Genomic DNA, 25,443 nt, shown 5'->3' on the forward strand with positions numbered 1-25,443 from the left:
TGGGGGTGGGGAGATGGAAGAGAGAACCTCTGGGATTGGATAAAAAGTGAAATGATGGTCATATGCTTCTTATTAAAAACATATATATATTATTGTTTTTTTTTTTTTTTTTTTTTTTTTTTTTTTTTTTTTTTTACAGAGAGGAAGGGAGAGGGATAGAGAGTTAGAAATATCTATCAGCTGCCTCCTGCACACCCCCCACTGGGTATGTGCCTGCAACCAAGGTACATGCTCTTGACTGGAATCAAACCCAGGACCATTCAGTCTGCAGGACTACACTCTAGTCACTGAGCCAAACCAATCAGGTGTGACATATACTTCTTTTCCAAAGGTGGATACAGAATAGTTAAAAGTTGACAATTAACGTGGTAACAATAACAATGGAGGGAATTTGTGATCTCCAGCCAATTGTTACTAAGAAGTCTTGAAAAAGGGAAATTACAAGTTACCCAGACTTTGCATTGAATTTTGTGGCTGGATTAGGTTTTTGGAATCTCATGCAGCTAACTCTACAGTTTCCCACTTCCTGTTTCCTTCCCCCTTGCAAATAGACTCTGATGGTTCAATTAAAACTATCGAATACTAAATCTTTAGCAAGTGGAAAAGATTCCCTACCTATTCTTTCAGAATTAAAAAATGTAGTATTTGCATAATAGCACAGGTATGTAGTATTTGCATAACATTACACAGGTATGCTATCTTAGATGCAGAAAGAGAACAAGACAACAGGCTTAGTAAAGATCTAAGTTGATCTTTGTCAGGGAAAATAGTGGCCTAGGAAATGCTACCTATTATAAACTGCTTTTAAATTTTTAATTTCAGACCATCCTTTATGGTTACTTTAGGTCTTTGAGTTTGCAAAACCACCATGCAGGCCTTCCCTAAACTAGTCAGGTAGCATGTGGGCCTTTTTTTTTTTTTTTTTTTTTTATCTATACCCCCACTTGTCTTCATCTCCTTGTTCCCACCCCAACCCACTTGACTACTACCAACATTAATCACCATCATAAATCCTAATTGGTCCAGTGCTGGCCCTGTTCATATTCTCACATTGCAGCTGGAATGATCTTTTCAAAACAGTTTTGGTCAGATAAAATTCCCTCCCCACTTTGTTCTCAAGAAAAAGATGAAGTTTCTCAGTATGGCCAGGGAGGTCTTGCTTCACACTGTAGCATCCTCTCCCTGCAACTATGGCCTACTAGGCCACAATGGCCTCCTCTCAACCCATCAGGCTTTATAATGTTCCTTCCTGACAAAATGCCTTCACATAAGATGCTCTGTTTCCTTTTCTCTGTTCTTCGGTTATTCAGCCTTTAGAACTCCATTCCAGAGTGACTTCCTCAAAGAGGCCTTTCCTAAACTTCTGACCAGGTCAACCAATGACTCCACTGTAAGCCCATAGCACCTATCTCTTGCAACTTTCATTTATTTCTCTAAATACTCACTTAGACCTTTTATTTTATTTTTAAAATATACTTTATTGATTTATTTTTTTATAGAGAGGAAGGGAGTGGGGTAGAGAATTAGAAACATCAATGGGAGAGAGAGACATCCATCAGCATATGCCCACAAACAAGGTACATACCCTTGACCAGAATTGAACCTGGGACTTTTCAGTCTGCAGCCTGACCCTCTATCCACTGAGCCAAACTGATTCCAGCAATTAGACCTTTTAGAATTCCTTTGGCTAGAATAGTTTCCTTTTGCATCTTTTCTGGTGCTCTTGCAATTTCACTTCCTGAGAATCTACCGCAGTATAATTTTAGAATTAGTAGGAAATACTCTAATATTTGGACACAACTATGCACCTAATTCATTGGCTTTCCCACATAATCTCTGGCTTATTATTTTTGAACCTTTTGAATATTTGTCTCTATCACAGTACTTATTTTTTGTTTTCTTGAAGGTTTCTTTCACTAGTGTCAGTTGCTTTAGGGCAGCTATTTTATTTATTTCAGTATCCTCAGCACTAAACACAAGGTCTTGTCCTCAATATTTAATTTAATTTAATTTCAGACCATCCTTTGCAGTTACTTTAGATCTTTGAGTTTGCAAAGACCCCTGTAGCTTGTAGTCCAGCCACATAGTGCACATGTCGATTTCTCAGCTTGTGATGTCTTCCCTCACTGTGCCTAACATTGTTACCATTTGATATAAAGGAGGCAGTGGGTACAGTGTTACCTTCAACAATAAAATCTACTTTTCAGTTTCCTCATTTGTGGGGAGGATTGAAATGATTCAGTGCTTCTCTCCCTCTCCTTGTCAGGCCAAATCTCTGCTCTTCTAGAGCAATTACCTAGAGAATTTTGTTCTGCATTAGCTTTTTTGGAATCTCATCCAGCTAATTCTTCAGTTTCCCACTTCCTGTTTCCTTCCCCTTTGCAAATAGACTCTGATGGTTCAATTAAAACTATCGAATAAATCTTTAGCAAGTGGAAAACATTCCCTATTCTTTTAGAAAAGAGATCTTCCTGAGGTGAGATGTAATGTTTGCATCACAGCACAGGCCTAACCACCCCCCCACCCCCCGACACACACACATGTTGAAATAGCAAAGGTTGAAAAACCAAATGCTTAATTTCTATATTAAACCAGGTGAACTGTTTTCATTTTCTTCTAGATGTATGAAGTGCCTGACCCAAACAAGTAAACTTTGGTTCCCTTTCCTTCATTCTGTTACTAAAAATTTTTAGCAGCGAGACAAGGAACTCCACAGAGGATGATCTGGTAGCTTCCAAAATAAATTATTCTTATCATGTAGATACCACGTTCAGTTTCTTTTCTTGTTTGTTTGCATGTTAAAACAATTACACTCTATGCCAAAACCGATTTGGCTCAGTGGAAAGAGTGTCGGCTTGCGGACTGAAAGGTCCCAGGTTCTATTCCGGTCAAGGGCATCTACCTTGGTTGTGGGCACATCCCCAGTGGGCGGTGTGCAGGAGGCAGCTGATCGATGACTCTCTCTCATCGATGTTTCTCTCTGTCCCTCTCTCCTCCTCTCTGTGAAAAATCAATAAAATATAAAAAAACAAAAACAACAAATAATTACACTCTAAAAATCAGCTCCACTTTTTGATTTTAGAATGTGTAACCAATAGAACAATCCCATGAACATGTTTGAACACAGGGTCACAAAAACATGTCACAGGGATAATACACGACAAAAGCTGTTGCTGAAGTTCCTCTACCCTTCTCCATGTTAGTACCTTCTTGTTCAAGTGTCTTGTTATTTAGGACTTAGCGAGGAAACTGAATGCCCGCTAGGCAATGCTTCAGAACTGAGGCAAAGGGAGGCTGGGTGGTTACTTTGTGTGGTTACTTTGTTTGGGCCCAGGTATCAGGACCTTTGAAAGGAGTGTTTTTGAGGTAAGGGTTTCAAGAAAGAAAACTCGGCTTATGTTGTTATCTCCATTTTGAAATCAACCTCACTGGGCATTGGAAGCTTACTACACACGGGTGAGGTAAGCGTGCAGTTCTCAAGTGACTCTTGGACGTCCTTGGGGACAGGAGCCTCAGGCTCTCCTGGCTGTTCTTGCCCTTTTTTTTTTTTTTTTGCGGGGGAGTGGGGGAAAGCTGGTCTCTTCTATTACCTGTAGCACTAACTTGCTCCGCTACCCGCTGGATGACGGCGACCAGGGGGGACTCTGCAGGGAGGGTGACCTTCCATCCGCACCCACCTCCACCTTCAACCCCACTCCTCTTCGGGATGGTCTAGGACGTTCTCTTGCTCCTAGGATCATGGTCGGGCATTTTCTTCCTCCACGGAGGTTTGCAGAACGGTCTTTAAAAGCCAAGGCGGAGGCAGAGGAAAAGGGAGAACCAGCTATATGGGTAAGAGTCAAAGTCCAGAGCATCACACCTCTGAGTCGCGAGGACCTGCGCCCGCTTTGGCTGTGAAGTCACCGCGGGACGTGCGCTCAACCGCCCTCTCGCGCCCCCCCTCCCCGCCAACGGCCCGCCCGGATCGCTGTCACGTGACGGAGCGGCGCGCGCCGGCCGCGGCGCCGATTGGCCGGCGGCGGGAGCGCGGGGTTTGATGGGAAGGAGTTGGCCGGCCGCGCTCTCTGTCAGTGGCGGCTGCTGCTCGCTCCGGAGGCGGGCTGCGCGGTGGCTGCCGGAGCCGGCCGAGGCGGACGCCCGCGCCGGGCTGCGCCCGCTTCTCGAAGGTAAAGCGCTTACGACGACGGCGCCCTGGAGGGCTTGGCAGCGGGAAGGCGCGCTGAGCTTTTTCTCCCCCCGGGAAACGCGCTGCGGGTTCTCGCGTTCGCCCTCCTCCGGCCCCCGCCCCTGCCGAGGGGCCTACGGGCTCCGCCGAGGCGGCCGGGCAGGTCCCCTCCCTGCTGCGCGCTGACCCGGGCCCTCGGGGTTCCCCGCACAATGACCCCGGTGGTTCTGGAATGCTGTAGACCCCTGCCTTCCCCCCGAGGGGAGGTGGTGCCCAGCCCTGCGCCCGGCGTGGGCGAGGCGGGGCGGGGTGGTGGTGACTGAGCTGAGCTGAGCATCGGCTCTTTGGCCCACCTATGTGGAGGCGAAGGGTCAGAAGGTCCCTCGCCTCGCCGTGACTTCCAGGGTCCTCCCCGGGGCTTCCTGAGTTGTTCGGAGGATCGGAGGCGTCAGGAGGGACCCAAAACTGTCAGTGTCATTCGGCTCGGCCCGGGCGTGTGGGCGTGGATTGTGTACAGTTGAGAGCGAAGCCCGCGTCCAGCTGTTGTCCTTATTTGAGGGATGATGATGGGCCACGTAAGGGGTGGAGGGGAGGGCAGGGGTGCTTAGCTGTCATAAGCCTGGCAGGAGAAGAGCAAATCAAATCTACATCAGTAGTTTGAATTCTGTTAATATCGTGCATGGGTGTTGAGAGAGAATTGGGATTGGTGAGCTCAGTTCTGCTGATGGTTTTCCTCACCCCAGTAACTAAGTAAAACCTGTGACTCACCCACTTTTCCATGTTCTGCTTTTCCCAGTGAGCTTCTGGTTTGCAGTGTCAACTGTTTTCCTCCTTTCTCCGTGGCCGGGGTGTCACCACTGACAACACTAACCCTATTCTACAGGGGTCTGTGTGGGTGTGATTAAGGCTTGATTTCAGGCTTATGTTCAAACTGGCAGGGACTGCTAATCTCCTATCCTCAGCTGTCCCCATAGTTCCGTTTTAGGAGGACCAAATTGATTTTGAACACGTTTTTAAAAAGTACGAGTGATGCATTTAAAATTAGAATTTTATATAGTGTTTATAAATTGTTAAATTGAAAAAGTAAGTATGAAGAGGAAGACATTATTGACTATCATAACTTCATATAAAAAACTTTCTAGTCAAATGATCATTTTTGGTAGTGTTTGGTTCAGAATGAACATTGACCTCCCATGAAGACCAGAACGTAATCATCATATAGTAAAAGTGCTTTGGGAGGTGTTCTTCTTTTGAATAATTTTGTTTTTAAGCAATAGGTGTGGCAGTTTGTGATATTTCAGAATTGCCTTTTCAATTATGTACTTGAAAGTTAGAGTTTTGGAACAGACCACTTTTAATCTTAATTGAATAGTACGATGTGTTATAGAGGTACTGTTGATAGTGATTGAGTAGTTTCTACTTACGTTTTAAACTTGATAAACATAAAACTAAACTCTGCTGTTAAAGGCCTACATGTTATTTTAATGGAAGAATCTGCAGAGTATTTTGCTTTATTTTTTATACTAAAGATGAGAGCAATACAATTTCAGTAAAAAGCAAACTGCAATTTTATTTTTCAATTTTAAAATTATGAAACAGGTTCTTTATAGAAAGAAATGTGTTCATATTAGAAGTACTGTCTGTACTACATGTGTTTTCTGGTAATAGTAATAACAATGGCTACAATGCACTTAAAATTTGTTGAATACTGTACCAAGTGATACATAATTTCATTTAACTCATACAATAATTCTGTGAAGTGTAGATATTTTTGCCACTTTACAAATGCAGAAACTGAGGCTTTAGGGAGTTTAATTTACCAAGAATACATAATAGTATGTGCTTGAGTCATATTTTGAACCTAGACTTTTTCTATTCCATTATTTTAATGACTTGAAATGAGCTGGAAATAAAAAAATAACGTGCTCCAAGATTTAAAATTTTGACATCCAAACCTGACTGAATTGCAGTTAATAGAAAAAAACATCAAGTACTATGGGGGCATTATTATTCATTGAAAACATGTTAGATGCACCTAGTTTTTAAGGTCATGTCAAGTCCCATTATGATATCAGAGTGGAAAGAGACTCTCTGTACATGTTCATGGAAGAGTTCTTGGGGATAAGCCACTTGAAATTGAGCCATCTGTCCACTCAAGGACAAGCAGATTGATTTATGCTTCAGAAAGAAATGCTAGTTATTTGGTTCCAATGTAATTTCCATATGTTGAAAGGAAGCAGAGATGGGCTAGCAGTGATCATAGCAGTTAAAACAACAATTTGTATTGAGAAATTAATGTGGGTCAGGCACTGTTATAAATCGTTTAGAAGGCATTATGTCATTTAAGCCTTTAAACATTTAAGAGGGTCCTTAACTATTTTCCTTTGAAGATGCAGATATTGAGTAACTGAGGATGACTTATTTGCCCAAGGCTTTATAGTAAGTAATGGTTCACAGGAATTGGAATTAAGATGTTTGGGTGGTAAGGAGGAAAAAGTGTTTGAAAATAGAAGAGGCATGAAATTAAAGCTATAGAGAAATAGTTGGTTTACTTAACTTTGTTATACTTTTATATCTTTATAACATTATATGTGCATTACAGTAAGTCAGCTTCTTTAACAAATACCAGAAATTGATAGGAAAATTGCTGGAATAATGAGGGTTTATTGGTTCTTGATTATGAGCCTGAAAGCATAGATATGGCATTTAATGACTGTTACTCTAATGTTTTAAAGGACAAATTGAAAAGTACAATCCTCTGCTTCAGGAATTTTGAAGGCTAAGCCATAATTTGTTTCATTAATTCCAAAACAATTATCCAGACAAATAATTGATGTCAAAACCAGTTATTAATTGCAATTTTATGCATATACAGTATTTAACATTACACTTATTTTTAAAAGTGATATGCAATAAACAAAGGAAGTGCTTGCAGGTTTCTAGTGTCAGTTCTGCTTCTAGCTGGAGTTGCATGATTTTGGCAAACCATTAGCATCTCTTCCATGCAGATTTATGCATTCAAGGTTAATCTAATGCAGGATTTGGACTACATGATATAGATACTAACACTGTCTCCTGTGTTTATAACTCATTTTTCACTTCAGTATCTCTGTTTACCAGCTATTTGAGAACGGCACAGATGCTTTCATGTATTTTACATATAAATATTTCAGTCTCATATATAAACTACACTTATTTCTGATTTTGTGTTATTGGGAATAACTGGTTGCTTAAAAAAAATCAAAACTAAAATGTGTCTGGTTCTAATATCTTTGGGGCCTTAATAAATTACTTCACTTCCCTAGCCTCAGTTTTCTCATTTATAAAATGGAGCAATAGTAGTATCTAAATGATAACATTCATGTAGTAAAGCATTTATTTTAGGGCCTACTAGAGAGTAAGTGCTTAGCAAGTGTTTAATTGATACTGTCGTTGTTTATTACTTTCAAATATTAAAAATTCTGATTTGTGATGGCTACAAACTTAACTTGGCATGTAAATCTGTTACAAATCAAAATGTGTAGGTCAGTTGTGTACAAAACTAAGTAACCATACATTAGTTTCAAAATAATGGGATGATGTATACTTTGAAAATACCAACTTAAAGTGGTTCATTTGAATCTTCCCTCCCCAGTCATCTTTCTTGATTATTTTTTTTTTAGCATCTTAAGGTTTTAAGGTCTATTTAATGTCTTAACTCAGAAATTTATACTTTCATTCATTAAAGTTCCTGGATTTCCTATAACTGCATTTAGAAATTTGAATACTGAGTTAATATTGAAGGATTAATAATACTTAGATTGCAACTTAAATATGGCTTATAACATTTGTTATATTTATAAACTTCAAATTTGGGACAGATTATAATTATTTCTGTCTATAAAAGTTATTCTGTAAGTGAAAGTATTTTATAGTTAGGCTCTTTGTTACTTCTCTAACCAAAAAAGTCTAATATAGGTATGGCTTATGCTAATTCTAACCTATTAGTAGTGTTGCAGAGAGTACTTATTTGGTACTGGCATTATTATTATTATTATTTATTACATATATGGTTTTAAAAATGTTAAGAATCATGACCTAACTTTTCATTTTATGGAAATGAAATAGTTTTAGACATTGGCAGTATGTAATTTTAACCTGGTAAAATATATATAAGTTTGAAAGTGTACTTTCACTGGTTCAACTTAAAAGAATAAAAATTTGTATAATTATTGACTGGTAAATTGATTTAGAATATAATTGCTGATACATTTTCAAGCATATAGTAATATAATACATTTCAGAGTAATAGAAAAACAACTAAATGAAGAGGATATACAGATAGCTGACATGAAGATCAACTAACTTGAGGGTGACTTAGACACAGTTTAAAAGAGAAATGTTTATTTGGGTTTTAAATAGTAGTGAACAGATGAGAATTCTGAAGATAGAGTGGCTTTTGGCCATGTTTTTTTCTGAGCTATTGGACAGACAACTAAACCTCTTTCACTTAATTTTCTTATAAAATGGTAATAATGAAGGCTCTTCTATGAAAAGTGATAGCATTATTAACTCTAGCTTACAGAAAAAAATTAAGGTTCAGAAACATGAAATGATTTACTCAAGGTCACAGGTAGCTTGAAACCCTTGTTTTCTTATTCAAATTCAGTTGGATTTCTATATTATTAGTTGTAAGGTGATATTATGCTAAACATTGTAAAATACCCTTAATTTCAAATAACTAATTGGAGACAGCTGAAAGAAAAAGTTATGTTTAGTCATGTAAAATGAAAATAATAGATTAAACTTTTCTAATAAGAATAATATAGGGGACTTACTTTAAAGAACAAAAAATTGCAAAGTAGTATGAATATATACTTCTAAAATACCTTGCTATTAAAAAGCTTTTCCAGCTTTATCTTCACTTTTAAATATGTCCTGGCTTGGAAGAAGGATTATTAAAAGATGGACTATATCCCAAGACTGTCTAAATTAAAATTTCACCTAAGTGGAGTACAAATAAATTAATCTTCTTTAGTATTTTTAAGGAGTACTATAACATCTAAATTTTATAGTGGGTAGGCTATGTGTTGTGACTTAAGTTTTTTAAGTGCTTGTTTTATTTCTAGCTGTGAATTTCTTTGGACAATTGATGATATTTATCGTTGTGCCCAGTTTCTACAATTAAAAGATGGGTGGATTATTTTCCCGATGGAGGGTAAGTTTCTTTTCTTTACAGTCAGTTTTTTAGTCTGATATGAAAGTGTCCAAAAAAGCTATTTGTGAAAGTCTCCTTTGTGATGTAGACTTGAATAGTAGTTTGATATTATCCCTGACTGTAATTTTTCTTTCTTCTCTTACAAATTAGTTTTTATTTGGACTTTAGAGTTCTACTTGCTATATAGGTATCTAATGTCTCTGTTTAACAATTATTTCATTTTGACTTATGAATTGCTTTTATTTCTCTATGTATTCATGTATGAGTAGTTATCTTTTCTTCTCATAATACCTAAATTTCAATCTTATTTGAAAGATAGTTGAAATTAGTATTTTATATGGTACTTAACTTTTTACAGGTTGTATTTCTTTGCTTAAAACTAGTCACAAATATTTACTGGAGTCACACTAAATATACTTTCAGGAAATATAGGTTAAACAGATTTAAAAATCCAGTCTGATTTTAATTGGTTAAGTCTTTAGAGGAAATAGCTCAACTTTAGAGCTAGAAAATATAAAATACATTGATAAATGTTCTTCTCTAATATAAGAGGAGGTAATATAGCCTAGGAAAAATTACTTCACTTATTTTAGACTCCTTTTTACCATAATAATTGAATCTGGTACTACTTGGTACAGATTTTGTTTTTAAAAAATATATTTTATTGATATTTTACAGAGAGGAAGGGAAAGAGATAGAGAGTCAGAAACATTGATGGGAGAGAAACATCGATCAGTTGCCTCCTGCACACCTCCCATTGGGGATTTGCCCGCAACCAAGGTATTACATGCCCTTGACCGGAATTGAACCTGGGACCTTCCAGCCCGCAGGCCGTAGCTCTATCCACTGAGTCAAACCAGTTAGAGCCAGAATTTAGTATTGAACTATTGCTGGAACTGCTGTGTTTTGGATTGGCGTTATATTGCCCCTGCCCCCTTTGGAAACCTTTTTACAGAAGATCAAATTTATCTACTATTCTTTTGTCTCTTGTGTTAAGTTGGACTATATGAAATTGCCAATTTTCACAAGCTTTGACTTACACAAATAGCAATTTCATATGGTTCAACCTAATGTTAGCAACTCTTGTGAGAACGACAATGAGTTGATTACCCACTTAGATTGTTGAGAACATTTTCTCAAGTGTTGTATGAGTCATTTTGGCTGGTTTTTATTCTAGGTGGTATTAAAAACACCTTTAACAAACAAGCTCTGCTTTAATGAAAGTATTTTTAGATGCCCTTTTAAAATCTGATTGTCAGAAAAGTACTTTAGGAAATTAGAATGCTTTTGACCTCCAGAGTCCTCAGTGAAATTTTAGCAATAGAAAATCAGACTAATTTTAGTCTTAAATTATTAATATATAAATTTTAAAAAATAATCATATCTAAGAAAAATTTTCTTGGAGGAAAATTGATAAAAGTATGTTTTGTTGGGTTTAAGAATGGTAAAAATTGAGCTATCAGTTAAAGGTACTTATAGGACTAAAAAGACATTAAGTGGAAAATGCTTATTTAATCTTATATAATCTTGTTTATAATGATAATTTTATTTAAATCTAAATCTTATTTATAAATAAACAGGAATATATGTTGTTTGACAGCATTTGAAAAACAATTTTGGATTAAAGTGTTATTTATGATTGTATAAATCAAGGTATTTCTAAATTTGTAATAACAAGTTTTAATGCTGTGTCTCATTTCTGTTTCTGTAACAGACAAAACCTTCAACTGTAGAAGTTCTGGAAAATATAGATAAGGTAAATTCTTTATCTCTGGAGTATTTTAAATCTATTTTAGGTATTATGTAAATATTATTTTAATATATATTATTTTGGAGATTGGATCTGGTAGGAAATTTAGAGATGATAGAGAGTAAGCATGAAAATTCTGATATTACATAATTCAAAAAAATCCAGTCTATCACTGGTTTAAGATTGTGCCAAGCGATAGAGCCTGTTCTAATGGAATTAGATGTGTATAGCATTATGTAAATCAATGTTACAGATAGGCTAAAGAAGATTATAAAATAGTCTGCAACAATTTTTATTAGTCTGCAAATTTCACAGCTTTTTATGCTTTCTATGATTATTAAAAATGGCTATTTCATGGGAATACTGAGAGAGATGAATGGATTGGAAGAATACAGTATAGATCACTGTTTCAATATTTATTCTTTTTATAGCCAAATATTTTATAGACCTTATGTAGGAGAATTACTATTTATTTGATTTAATATTATTTATTGATGCTAATTTCATACCTCCAATTTTTGCTAATTTTTGATAGGTTAAAAATTGTATCTTAATATATTGCATTTAAAAAAGGGATTTGTCAGAATAGGTATTTTTATTTCTTTTTAATTTTAGTTTTTCATATTATGTTCTGTTTTAAAATATTAAGGTATTGTATTTCATTGAAATTTAAGAGTTCTTTCTATATAATCTCTTATCATGTGAAAAATTTTTGTCAGCATGTTTATGAAATTTGAGATTAAATAGTATAAAATAATTTTCTCTTAACAGGAAATTCAAGCATTGGAAGAATTTAGGGAAAAAAATCAGAGACTACAAAAATTATGGGTTGGAAGATTAATTCTTTACTCCTCAATTCTCTATCTGTTTACATGTTTAATTGTATACTTGTGGTATCTTCCTGATGAACTTACAGCAAGACTTACCATGACACTCCCATTTTTTACTTTCCCATTGATGTAAGTAAATTGTTCTTTTTATTGACATTTTCTCTTTCTGATTAGACAGTTTTAATATATTTAGTCTTTTTTTTAATTAGAAAGAAACAATGTCTCAGATTGAATAAATATGTTTTGTGTTTGCATTTTGAAAAATATTTCTTTAAAAAAATAAAATGATGATGTAAGCCTTTTCTCATAGTTCAACATACTTGAGGAATATGACCCAGTGACATAAGTAATAAAGACTATGGCAATCTTTTGTGATTCCCAAATAGAGGTCATGCTTCCCTACGTGTATGGGGCATGGAATGGGCATTTAAAATTGTGGGTAGTGGCTGAAACCGGTTTGGCTCAGTGGATAGAGTCTGAGGACTGAAAGGTCCCAGGTTCGATTCTGGTCAAAGGCATGTACCTTGGTTGTGGGCACATCCCCAGTAGGGGGTGTGCAAGAGGCAACTGATCAATGACTCTCTATCTCCCTTCCTCTCTGTAAAAAATCAATAAAATATATTAAAAAAAATTGTGGGTAGTGGCAAGTGGGGGGGGGGTTGTAAAACAAACAAACAAACAAACAAAAAATAACTGCCTCAATGACTCTGAATATATTCCATTCATCCTACTTGTTTTCCCTTTTTAATCACTGCTATAAAACAACTGGCCCTAGAAATATTTTATAATATAGTCCACTATAGAAGATATATTGTAATAGGAGAATTGAATAAAAAAATTTGTCAAGTCATTACACCTTATGGGTACCAATTGCATAGACATTGGTTTATAATGGTATATGGTACACAAAAATACAGAATTTCTGACTGTAGAGTTTAGACAGCATACATTAAATTAAGTACTAAGTATGATGAATATTATGAAAAAGAAGTGCCAAATGCTGTGGGAGGATTAACGGGGGCCCTCACACAATCTGGGGAGGACACGAGGGTCAGGAAACGGCCTTTGTATTCATTGCTGCCACAAACTTAGTGGCTTAAAACAACACCCATTTGTTGTATTACAGTTGTGAAGATGAAAACAGATGGCTTGACTAACAGTTCCCTGTGTAGGGTCTTACAGGTGTAAGTCAAGGTTATTAGCTGGTCTGGAATTTTATCTAGAGTCTCTGGGGGAGAATCTTCTTTCAACTTCTGCTGTATCTTTTTGACTCTTCTGCTGTATGTAGAAACCTCTGCTTTTAAGGGTTTAACAGATTATATTAGACCCACTAGGATTATCTATTTCATTTACTTATTTGTTTGTTTGTAAATATAGTTTTATTGATTTCAGAGAGGGGAAGAGAGTGGGAGAGAGATAGAAACAGTGATGAGAGAGAACCATTGATTGGCTGCCTCATGCACAATCCCCTACTGGGGATTGAGCTCACAATCTGAGCATGTGCCCTGAGTGGGAATCTAATAATGACCTTCTGGTTCACACATTAGCACTCAACCATTGAACCACACCAGCTGGGCTCAATGTATTCTTTTTTTTTTTTTTTAATATATTTTATTGATTTTTTACAGAGAGGAGGAGAGAGGGATAGAGAGCTAGAAACGTCAATGAGAGAGAAACATTGACCAGCTGCCTCTTGCACACCCCCTACGGGGATGTGCCCGCAACCAATGTACATGCCTTTGACCGGAATCGAACCCGGGACCTTTCAGTCCGCAGACCGACGCTCTACCACTGAGCCAAACCGGTTTTGGCTCAATGTATTCTTTAAGTTCTAAAAACAACATCAAAATTCAAGAGTTGAGAGATCTGTCTAGTAATTTTTCTGTATAAGAAGAGAATAAAAAATGCAAAATCTGTAAAGTAAAAGGCAGCATGATTTATTTAAGGGTAAAAAAAGATAGGCATGTCTGGCATTTGTAATGGAGAGGAAGTGAACTTTCAGAATCAAGATAGGATCTAGATCATGGAGAATCATGGAGAAAAGTTTTAATTTCATTTTGAGTGAAATGGGAAGCTTGTAAAGGTTTTAGTGGAAGAATGGCTTGCTATTTAAGTTAAAAGGATCATGAGTGCTGCTTTGTAGAGATTAAGAGGAGGACAACAGTTGGAGATGCGTAGGTGACTTGTAAATGTTTTGGAAGTAAAACAGTTTGATGGGAAAAAGTAAGAGGTAAGGGAAAAGGAGGAATCATGGTGGTGATTCTTTAGTTTTTTTTTGGTTTGACATGGAAGAAGGATAGGATCTTTTTAAAATATATATATATATTATTAATTTTTTTACAGAGAGGAGGGGAGAGGGATAGAGAGTTAGAAACATCGATGAGAGAGAATCATTGATCAGCTGCCTCCTGCACACACATTCCCCCCCCCCCCCCCTCGCCCTCCCGGGGATGTGCCCTCAACCAAGGTACATGTCCTTGACCAGAATCGAACTTGGGACCTTTCAGTCTGCAGGCTGATACTCTATCCACTGAGCCAAACTGGTTTTGGCAGGATAGGATCTTTTTTAAAATATATTTTATTGAGTTTTTACAGAGAGGAAGGGAGAAGAATAGAGAGATAGAAACATCAATGAGAGAAACATAGATCAGATGCTTCTTGCACACCCCCTACTGGGGATGTGCCACAACCAAGGTATATGCCCTTGACTGGAATCAAATCTGGAACCCTTCAGTTCAATGCAATGCGCTATATATACTGAGCCAAACCAGTTAGGGCAAGGATAGGATTTTTTTTTTCTTAAGGATTACTATAATATATATATATATATATATATATTGTCTCTTTAGTCTTTAGTGCAAAGTATATTTTCAAATTGGAACTCCTGGAGCTCATAACATTTTAACTTTGTAGGTAGAAAAAAGAACCAAAAATTGAATGCATATGTATTACAGAATACTAGTAAATGTCTTGCCATTTTATTTTCCTTTGGAAATCTTTGGAATGTTTCTTACTTTAGGTCTAGCAGCAGATTTTATAATGCTATGCTGCTTTCTCTCATTTTCCTTGTATTTTTTCATAAATAGATGGGAGAAAAGAAATTTAGAAAGAAATTGGCATTACTGTGCTCATTTTAATGGCTACCCACACACTGTGATTTACTGGATCTGCTCTTACAATTCAGAAGACTTTTTTTTTTCTTCAAATCATATACTAATTGTTTTTAAAAGTAGAAAGATTTCAATTCTTTAAAAATGTTTGTTTTTCTACCATTTTGAGTATGAAGCTTTGTTATTCTTACTATGTCCCCTGACTGTTCTGCATCACCTGTGTCTAGTATTTTTTGGCTGGTTAAGCTTCAGAGCCATTTCTCACTTTGTCTCATTCATGTTAGTGACCTGGTTCTCAACTGCTGCAGCTTCTATTTCAGTGAACTTTCCTCCCTTGGAAGCATAGACCAGTTACCCAACAAAGAATAGAATTGTCCTTCTGATTGATGACAATCAAAACAGCATGAAATAAAATACAACAATGTGAAAGTGGATATTGTGGTAGATAGAAGGAAGACTTACCAAAGGACATTTTCTTTTGTGTGTAGTGTGAGTATTGCTCAAGCTTATCCCTGGAATCTTTTCCTTTGGAAATCAAAGTTTTGAGGTCTGGACCAGGGTTTGCTTAAAGAAATGAAGGCAAAAGGAGCAATAAAATGTATTGCTTTATCACTGTCTTCATTGATTGCACAGCTTACAAATCCATTCAATAAGTGAAAAAAGTGACTGCTATCTCTTCAGTCTAAGTTTTCCACATACTTTTTCTGGGATGAGAAGTCATGGGTTCAGGACTAAGTATATATTGCATAATCATAACTGTTTCAAAATTGTCTTTTATGAGAAACTAGAGGCCCGGTGCATGAAATTCGTGCACGGAGGGGGGTGGCGTGTGTGTCCTTCAGTCCAGCCTGCACCCTTTGCAATCTGGAAGGGGTGGTATTGGGCCTAAACGGGCAGCCAGACATCCCTTTCACAATCCAGGACTGCTGGCTCCCAACCGCTCGCCTGCCTTCCCTATTGCCTGATTGCCCCTAACTGTCCTCCCCCGCTGGCCTGATCGCCCTCAACTGTCTTCCCTTCCAGGCCTGGTTGCCTCCAACTGCCTTCCCCTGCTGGCCCGGTCACTCCTAACTGCCCTATCTTGCCAGCCTAGTTGCCCCCAACTGCCCTTCCCTGCCATCCTGGCTCCCCTCAACTGCCCTCCCCTGCTGGCTATCTTGTGGCGGCCATCTGTGTGTTAGAGTGATGGTCAATATGCATATCACCTCTTTATTATATAGGATTACCAACCCTATATAATAAAGAGGTGATATGCAAATTGTCATTACGTTGTGAAGTGTAACGACCGACCGCATAACAACCGGATCTTGGATCAGCAGGAGTGTGGGGCAGCAAGCTATGAGGGGGATCAGGGGGCTGAGGGAGCTACTGTAGAGCAGGGCAGCAGGCGAAGAGCTACTGGAGGGCTGCAGGGAGCTACTGGCGAGCTACTGGTGCACAGATTTATGTGCAGGGCTACTGCCTTGTTTCCCCGAAAATAAGACAGTGTCATAAATTTTTGCTCCCAAAGATGCGCTAGGTCTTATTTTCAGGGGATGTCTTATTTTTCTATGCGCTAGGTCTTATTTTCGGAGGATGTCTTATTTTCGAGGAAACACTGTAGTATATTATATAAGATGCTTTGAGATTTATATCTTTTTAGGTTATAATATGGAGGAACTTGCTGTGATTTCAACCTATTGTTTTTCTGCCTTTCAGATTCAATAATATATTTATACTAGAGGCCCGGTGCACGAAATTCATGCATGGTGTTGGAGGTGTGTGTCCCTTAGCCTAGCCTGCATCCTCTCCAATCTGGGATCCCTCCCACAATCCAGGACTTCTGGCTCCCAATTGCTTGCCTACCTGTCTTCCTGATTGTCCCTAACTGCTTCTGCCTACGAGCCTGATCACCCCCCTAGGGGTGTCGAACTCAATCAGAGAAGGGGCCAAAATCTAAAATCCAGCCTAAATCACGGGCCGAATGGTTTACTGAACAGTCATAAACTGTCATTGTGATGGAAACGCAGTGGAGTGCAGTGATGACAGCGCGGTGCGGGCCACATTGCAAGGCCTGGCGGGACAGATTTGGCCCGCGGGCCCTGTGTTTGACACGTGCCCTAACCACTCCCATGCCAGCCTGATTGCTCCCCTGCCAGCCTATTTGCTCCCAACTTCCCTCCTCTGCTGGCCTGGTCACCCCTAAATGCCCTCCCCTGAAGGCTTGATCTTCCCCAACTGTCCTCCCTTGCAGGGCTGGTCTCTCTCAACTGCCCTCTCCTGCTGGTCATCTTGTGGTGGCCATCTTGTGTCCATATAGGGGCAGGATCTTGTGTCCACATGGGGGCAGCCATATTGTATGTTGGAGTGATGGTTAATCTGCTTATTACTCTTATTAGATAGGATGTCTCTGATCTTTGCAATTTGTTATTAAAATTGAAATTATAGTATAAATGCTGGACTTATTTCATCGGAGTATTGAGGCTATGCTTAGTGAGGTGGAATAGGTTATAGTTCAATTTTTGTATTTCTACATTATGCTGGCAGGTATGCATTACCTTGAGAGTTGGTTCATTTTCTAAGAGTGAACAACTGTGAAGATTTGTCTCTATCTTGATGGACTCTACAAGCAACCTTATAGACTTTTACTTCTAGATACCTTATTTTTACAGATTATAACTTTCTAGAAGTTTCATTCGCTGTAAGATCCTTTTAGAAAGCAATTAGCATAAAATGTTGACCCTCCCAGAGGATTATTTTCCCTGTGTTTTTTCACCCCTTTTTTTTGCCTCTTAAACGGGGTTATTGGAGTGGGGGAGGGGATTGTAAGCAAAAGAACTGAGGGAAGCGGTCCTATTCCTGTTTTGTATGTTTTCTTGTTTTTCTGTCACAGTGATTTTAAACCTTTTTCATCTCATGGCTCACATAAACTAATTACTAAAATTATATGACACATCAAAGAGTAATCTTTTGCCAATTTGACAAAAAAATAAAAAATTAAAAAGGTATAATACTGGTTTACCACTATTGTGTTTGCTGTTGACATTTTTTATTTGACAGTGTAAGGGAAAGAGCTCAGTGCTCAAGAAATGCATGTTTTACAAATTCTTGTGCCATACCAGTATGCCGTAGCATGCTTTTTGAAAATCGCTATTGTACTAAATTGAAAGCCATTTGAGGATAGGGTTTTAATAGTGTATAATTTTTATCCCACTTTCACATTCCTCCTTCTTCCAACTAGCTAGTAACAGATATTTTCTCATTCCAGCTAGAAGGTTGAAAAACATAATTTGTAGCTTTTTACACTGATAAAAGCAGGTACTTTGCCTGATCTCAGCCAAAAGGCTAAGAAGTAATCATTTGTAGCCTTTTGAAGAAGTTAAATATTTGTTTCATGGCACTCTAATAAGAATACAAAGTATCTCTCATCAATTATAGTTGGCTTTTAAGGGAGAAGATATCTGTGGACATTTTCTGACATTTTTACTTAAGGAGAATACAATTGACTCGTGAACCAGGTGGGGATAGGGGCAATGACCCCTCCTCCACACTCCTATGCCGCTAGAAATCCACATATAGTGTTTGACTTCCCAAAGCTTTATCTACCAATAGCCTACTATTTCCAGGAAGCCTTACAATAACATAATTGGTGGATTAATATGTATTTTGTGTGTTGTGTGTATTATACTGTTTTCCTAAAGTGAGCTAGAGAAAAGAAAACGTTATTAAGAAAATTATAAGAGAAAATAAAATTTATTGAAAAAAATTCCACATATAAGTGGACCCATATAGTTCAAACCTGTGTTGTCAAAAGTTAACTGTATTTACTTTGGTAGGTAAGAAAATCATTTTGCAAGTATTCCCTTTGCAATATTGATAATATTTTAATATTGATAGATATTCACTTGATAGAATTTTATACTTTAAAGTATTATGTACTGAGACATAATTAAGAGACACATCCTATTCTTTGATTTGAAGATTTAATATTGTCATGAGATCAGTTTTTCCTGAGTTGATTTAAAAATGTGGGATCATAATAAAAATAACAATACTTTAATGAAAAAATAAGCACCCAAAAATAGTCTTGGAAATTCTAAAAAAAAAAGAGAAGAATGAAAAGCAGAGGTCTATGAGGCATTAAATTCATTATAAAACTTTATTAAAAGTTTGGTACAGTGTATAAATAGAGACACAGACCAAAGAGACACAGAATCCAGAAATAAATCCCCAAAGGAATTTTTATGCATGATTTTTATATATCGATATATATCCTATATAATAAGAGACACATGTAAATTGACCGTACCTCCACTAAGCTCACCAGCCAATCAGGAGTATGCAAATTAACCTGACAAAGATGTGGGGTTAATTTGCATAGAGCGACTTGGGGAATTTGGCTTCCCAAACCAACAAAGAGCAGAGAGGGAGAGCTGGCTGCTTGGAAGACTTGGCAGAGCGGGAGGCAGTGGTACGGAGACAAAGCAGGAAGGGAAAACCCAGAGCACGGCGAGCACCAGGAATTCTGGGAATAGTTCTGGTGGCAGCCCCAGGACTGGAAGCGGAAGCCTAGAGTGTGGGGAGCACCAGGAATGCTGGGAATCACAGTTCTGATGGCAGAAGGATCTCCTAACATTAAGAGCAAAGTGAGCCTGGAGCAGGTTACTGTTGCAGCGGGGGATGGAGGGAAAGCAAAGATGAGAGACATAAGTAAAATCAGAGTATATAGGTAAAATTAAAGGGAAGATATCCTAAAACTTCCAGGAAATCTCCACCAATGAAGCAAAGAAAAAAAAAGCCTCTATTATTCTGTGAGCAACAAACCAAACTGGGTTAGGGTCTCAGACAATTCGCTCATATGATTGCAACTCCCAGATTGGAGAAGGCTCCCCTGCGAGCTCCCAGATTGGAGAGGGTGCAGGTCGAACTGAGGGACCCACCCCCTGTGCACAAATCTTCATGTACCGGGCCCCTTGTGTGTGGGTGTGTGTGTGTGTACACATATATTTAAAAAGAGGTAATATGCAAATTAGGCTGGGTGCGTAATGGGTCACAACCGGACAGGAGGAGATTGCACACACAGGTGAGGCCAGGAGCAGAGATGGAGACAGAGACAGGGAGGCCTGCCCGAGCCCCAGGGGCCCCGGAGCGGACACAGGCAGGAGGCCCAGGGAATGCTGCAAGTCAGGAGCAGGTCCCCTGCAGTGCCCGTCCAGCCTGACTCCTGTGGGTCCCAGCCACCCCTAGTGCCAGAGAAGCAGGATTTCAGATAAGGGGATGCAGCATTCCACTGCTATCTTGAGTTTGTGGTTTCCAAGGAAACAGCCAGAAGGAATGATAAACCCTCTGCAAAAGGCAAATGGCTCAGCCAGGGCCTATCTAAGCAGGGGCTTCATTTAAATCGAGCCCACAGTGAATGACCCCAACACTCCCTGGATCAAGCAGGTTCCTGTGGAGCACAATCTGCACACAATACAGGGCCCCAGTTCAGTTCAGGCGTTCAGGCGTTCAGGCGATCTCATGCCCTTAGCTCAGAGCAGTGGGGAAGGAAGGGAAAAGGCATCAATGGCATCAGGATCAATGGCATCAGGACCACAACCGGTCACCAGGAGGTGCATGGAGCACCTCTCGGCCTGGTGCCCTATGGGGTGCCTCCCTGCACGGCAGGAGGCAGGGCGTCTCCTTGCACAATTTCAATAGCACCCTGGGCCTCTAGTTATATAATATATAGAGATGACATTTCAAATCATTGGGGGGAAATGGTGTTGAGTTATACTGAAAAATAGATAAAAGTTAAATGTAAACCTTGGTGCCTGCCTTATATAAAAATAAATCATTCTTTTTCTGTCTGAATTTGAAGGTTAGTCTTGCAAAACCTTTGATAGTTAAATAAACAGACAAAATAGTAAATATAGTTTTAAATATTGAGACCTATATATCTTTTCATTTTTGTTTATATAGTATTGAAATCTCACCTAAAAACATTTCAATAAATTAGATAGGGCTTATGTGGTTGTTAGGAAGAGAGCACGTAAGTTTGGCAGAATGAATGAATGATTTCTCTTTAAGCCCCACCTTCTCTCTGTCATTTATGGGACCAAACTAAGGAGTTTCTGCCTATAGCATATATTTCTTCTTATTTATTTATTTATTTAAAAAATATATATTTTATTGATTTTTTACAGAGAGGAAGAGAGAGGGATAGAGAGTTAGAAACATTGATGAGAGAGAATCATCGATCAGCTGCCTCTTGCACACCTCTCACCAGGGATGTGCCCACATCCAAGGTACATGCCCTTGACCGGAATCGAACCTGGGACCTTTCAGTCCGCAGGCCGATGCTCTATTCACTGAGCCAAACCGGTTTTGGCTGTATGTCTTATTGTGATAAACAAGGCTTTATTATACTTTGAGAAGTTTCTCTTGCTATCTCTTTGTAAGATAAACAATTTTTCTTCTCTGCTTCCACTCTTTTTGAGTCCCTGCATGATTTCCATTGTTTTTGGGAGCCCTTCCACATATTTTGAGGGTTGGGTTTTAGCGATATCTTAGTTTTACTGAAAAGGAATTTTTGTTTTTGTTTTTTGGATTATTTCTTGAAGAAGAAGGGGAAATTTTGATTTTGTCACTGTTCTCAAAGTAGGAGTCAATAATGGTATCTTCAATGTCTCCAGAAAATATGTTGCCACATTTTCATAAATTATATTTAATTTGGAGAGAAAAACCTTTCTTGGGATAACTAAAATATAGATTTTAATGTACTTTAATTTGTTTTCTAAATTTTATTTTTAAATGCCATGAATTTCATTTAATTTAGCCTTAAGGAATAACTTACATGTTCTACACTTTCAAGTCTTAAAGACTTGATACATGGAAATTTGATAGCTCACCTTCTCTTGCAGTAGTTCTGATCAAAACCAAAGGGAGAATTTATTGTCTATGATGGTGAATTAATGAGTTTTATTTTGGGTGTCTATTTCAATTCTTGTAGTTTATGCACTTTGAAAATTTCATGTTTTTGAAAATATGTTTTTATTGATTTTAGGGAGAGAGGAAGGTAGAGAGAGAAAAAGGGGGGGGGGGAGAGAAAGAGAGAAACATCTGAGAGAAAAAAGTTAATTGGTTGCATGCACCCCGATCAGCTATCAGATCTGCAACCTGGGCATGTGCCCTGACTGGGAATCAAACTGGCAACTTTTTGGTACATTGGATGATGCTCAGTCAACTGAGTCCCATTGGCCAGGGCAAAAATTACATATATTTTTTTTAAAAAGTAGTATCTACTCATTTAAGAAAATTTACTGATTTACTATAGAATTCCAGGCACTATCTCTGTGATTTCTTCTCTTGTGTTCTCTGTTTTTGTTTCCTGTACTTTTTTTCTAATTCATCACTCAGCTTGCCACTATTTCAATTTGTTTGAAGTAGAGAAATACCATGGGACTTTTCTACTGTTGGTGGGATCCTTGAGGTTATGAGTCTTATCTTTAACCTGTTTTCTCATCTTCCTTTCCTTGATAAAGATAATATTCAGGGATTTTTTAGTGCTTAGGTAGCTGTTCAAGTACCATGTGGGAATCTGGTGCTGGTTATTTTGGGTTTTCAGATTATAAAAGTAAATAACAATATAAAAGACAAGTATTAGTTATCCGTTGCTGTGTAACAAATTGCCCCAGAATTTATTAGTTTAAATCAACAAATGTTTATTATCTTTTATAGTTCTTGAGGGGCAGGAATGTGGGAGCAGCTTAGTTAGGTGGTTCTGGCTCATATACAGAGTGTACAGATTTCATTTAAGCTGCTGGCTGGGGCTGTATTCATCTCAAGGCTTAACTAAGGCTGGAGAATTTACTTCTGAGCTCACACATGTAGTTGTTGGCAGACTTCAACTCCTCACTGGCTATTTGCCAGAGACCTCTGTTCCTTGGGCATTTCTATAGAGGTCCCTGAATATCCTCATGTCATAACAGCTGGCTTCTCTCAGAACGAGTAATCCAAGAGAGAGAGAAAGATAGTGAGTGGCAAAGGAGGTCCAAGATGCAAGCTGTATGTAGTCTTTTATAAGGAAATCTTGTTGTGACATACTATCCCTCCTGCCATGTGCTGTTGGTCACACAGATCAACACTGATGAGAGAGGACTACACAAAGATGTGAATACCAGGAGATAGAGTACACTTGTGACTATCTTGCATGCTGACTCCCAAGAATAGCAATAATATTTTAGAGTAATGAACTCAGTGCCATACTTATCTGAATTCACATACAGACACAATATTTCTTTTATAAAATAATGTATAATGTTTGTATACTTAGTCTGCCATGTTTTATGGAGAAAGAGATATTTTGCTATATTTACATTAAATTTAAAAGATGACCTTGACAAGTTTGTGATTAGGATCATTCTTTGATTTTCTTTTCAGTACTATTAATATTATTTACTGGCTTCCTAATGCAGGGTTTAAACAATTATCCTCATAAAATCTTTGGAAGGAAGCACTTAGCTAAATTTACTCATCAATGTTTATTTGATTTTATTTCCCTCCACATAGCTTATTCTATTAGTTGGGAAGATCCCTCCAATGTTAAATAATAGGGAAAGAGTAGCTACTTACTTTTGTATAATGCTCTGGACTTTAAAAAACATGTTTTTCTTTTAATGCATAGGATAAATAAATTCTTGGATTTGATACTTATTACGAAGGGATTCTAAATTTTGTTCTTAATCTTTTGTGGAGTTCATTGACCTCTTTGAGAATGGTGAAAGCAGTGGTCTCTCCAGAGAAATGCATTTATTTACACAGAGGCAATTTTCTAATTCAGAAGAGCCTCAGAAGGCCCATGGATTTTAGATTGAGAACTCTTTTGAAAGCACAGACTTCTGATGTCTCTTAAAGAAAAGAGTACTTTTTTATTTTCAACATATAAAAGGAAACAATAAACCTAACTCTAATGAAATGTGTATTTGTTTTAATTTTATATGGCTTCTAATTTACTTATTCTAATGATTTTTGTTTCTGAATTTTGCCACCTCTATAGCATCTGGAGCATAAGAACGGTGCTTATATTCTTCTTTTCCAAGAGAACAGAAAGAAATAGTAAGTTGAATTTCTAAGTTTGTATAAATACATTAGAAAACTCAAAATGCATTGGTTTGTAATTAAATGGCAGGTTATGAAATGTTATATGGAAATGATAAACATGGTATATATTGAAGAGTTGTTTCTTGTGAAGCATAAGAAAGGTTATGAATGATCAAGATGGTTCCACTTTTTATTTGTGTTATTTCTGTCTTGTTCATTTAGAATTTTTATTTGCACAAAAATAATTCATTTATTTAAATCAAGGGAAATTATATTTGTTAAAATAATCTTTATACAAATCTTATTAGGGAGTTTAATACGGTTATACATCTTTTGATTTATTTTATTAATTGCACCATTCTTTGTAACCTCACAGCCCCTAGGCTTTTGTTTTTATTGAAATATACAAATTATGATAAAATAGTCTATATTTGTTCTGCATGTATACAGATTTTAAGGATTTTCAGGTCTTAAAACTATGAGCTACAATTAACCAAAGATATGCCAATTTAATTTTTAATAAAATTTGTGTGACTTATTTTTTCTTATTTTAACTTTTCTTTTTCTGTGTGCGTGTGTGTGTGTGTGTGTGTGTGTGTGTTTTGTTTTAACTTTTCATTATAGAAAATTTCAAACATATATAAAAGTAGACTGAATAATATAATGAACTCTCTTATAGCTTTCATACAACCTAAACAGTCTTTAACTCATGGTCAATCTTGTTTCATTTTTACCCCCACTTATCTACCTTCTGTATTATTCTGAAATACATCCCAAGTATATTTATCCATAGCAGACTTTTAAAATAATTAACACAATACATTATAACAGTTGAAAAAGAAATTTTAAAAATCCTGAGGTTAACATAGGGTAATAACATTACATAAGTTTCAAATGTACAACATTGTAAGTTGATATCTGTATGCACTATAGTTTGCTAGCTACCAATAGTCTAGTTTCCATCATCACCATATATTTGACCCTCCCCCATTTCCTTCCCCCCTGGAAACCACCAATCTTGTCTGAATCTGTGAGGTTTCTTTGGTTTTGTTTTGTTTATTGTTTCTTTGAAAATAATTGTTAATATTATTAAATATGAGAGTATTACATTTCTAGTTATCTCATAAATATAATTTGCTTTAAAAGTATTTCGTTTGTTTGACTCAGGATCCAGATAAAGGTCATACGGATATATTATTTGACTTTCAAACTGCCCTACTTGCTCATTATATGAACCCAGTTGAGGTTCTGTGGTCTAGCCCTGACCATCCCTAACAGGCTCTCCTGATTCATTTGCCCTCTTTCCCAGTCGACTTGTCTGGGAAAACCAT

The 25,443-nt window shown here is 37.4% G+C and overlaps 1 protein-coding gene across 6 annotated transcripts in view; it reads left to right on the plus strand.

The window, feature by feature from the left end:
• The first annotated feature begins 4,025 nt into the window (after positions 1-4,025).
• Positions 4,026-25,443, plus strand: part of LNPK (lunapark, ER junction formation factor) — a 62,773-nt gene continuing 41,355 nt past the window's right edge. For 5 of the 6 annotated variants that reach the window (XR_006740559.1, XR_004984871.2, XM_036421134.2 and 2 more), the window contains exons 1-5: positions 4,026-4,166; positions 9,274-9,362; positions 11,077-11,118; positions 11,884-12,071; positions 24,069-24,127. Coding sequence is in view for 4 of the 6 variants with exons in the window: in XM_036421134.2 (XP_036277027.1) it covers positions 9,336-9,362; positions 11,077-11,118; positions 11,884-12,071; positions 24,069-24,127 (316 nt within the window). In the remaining 2 variants the exon portion in view is untranslated. Of the gene's footprint in view, positions 4,167-9,273; positions 9,363-11,076; positions 11,119-11,883; positions 12,072-24,068; positions 24,128-24,736; positions 24,825-25,443 lie in introns of those variants that run through there. The other variant, XM_036421138.2, reaches the window with a different exon arrangement.

The sequence above is a fragment of the Pipistrellus kuhlii genome, unplaced genomic scaffold (assembly GCF_014108245.1).
Source record: "Pipistrellus kuhlii isolate mPipKuh1 unplaced genomic scaffold, mPipKuh1.p scaffold_m20_p_7, whole genome shotgun sequence".
Taxonomy (NCBI): Eukaryota; Metazoa; Chordata; class Mammalia; order Chiroptera; family Vespertilionidae; genus Pipistrellus; species Pipistrellus kuhlii.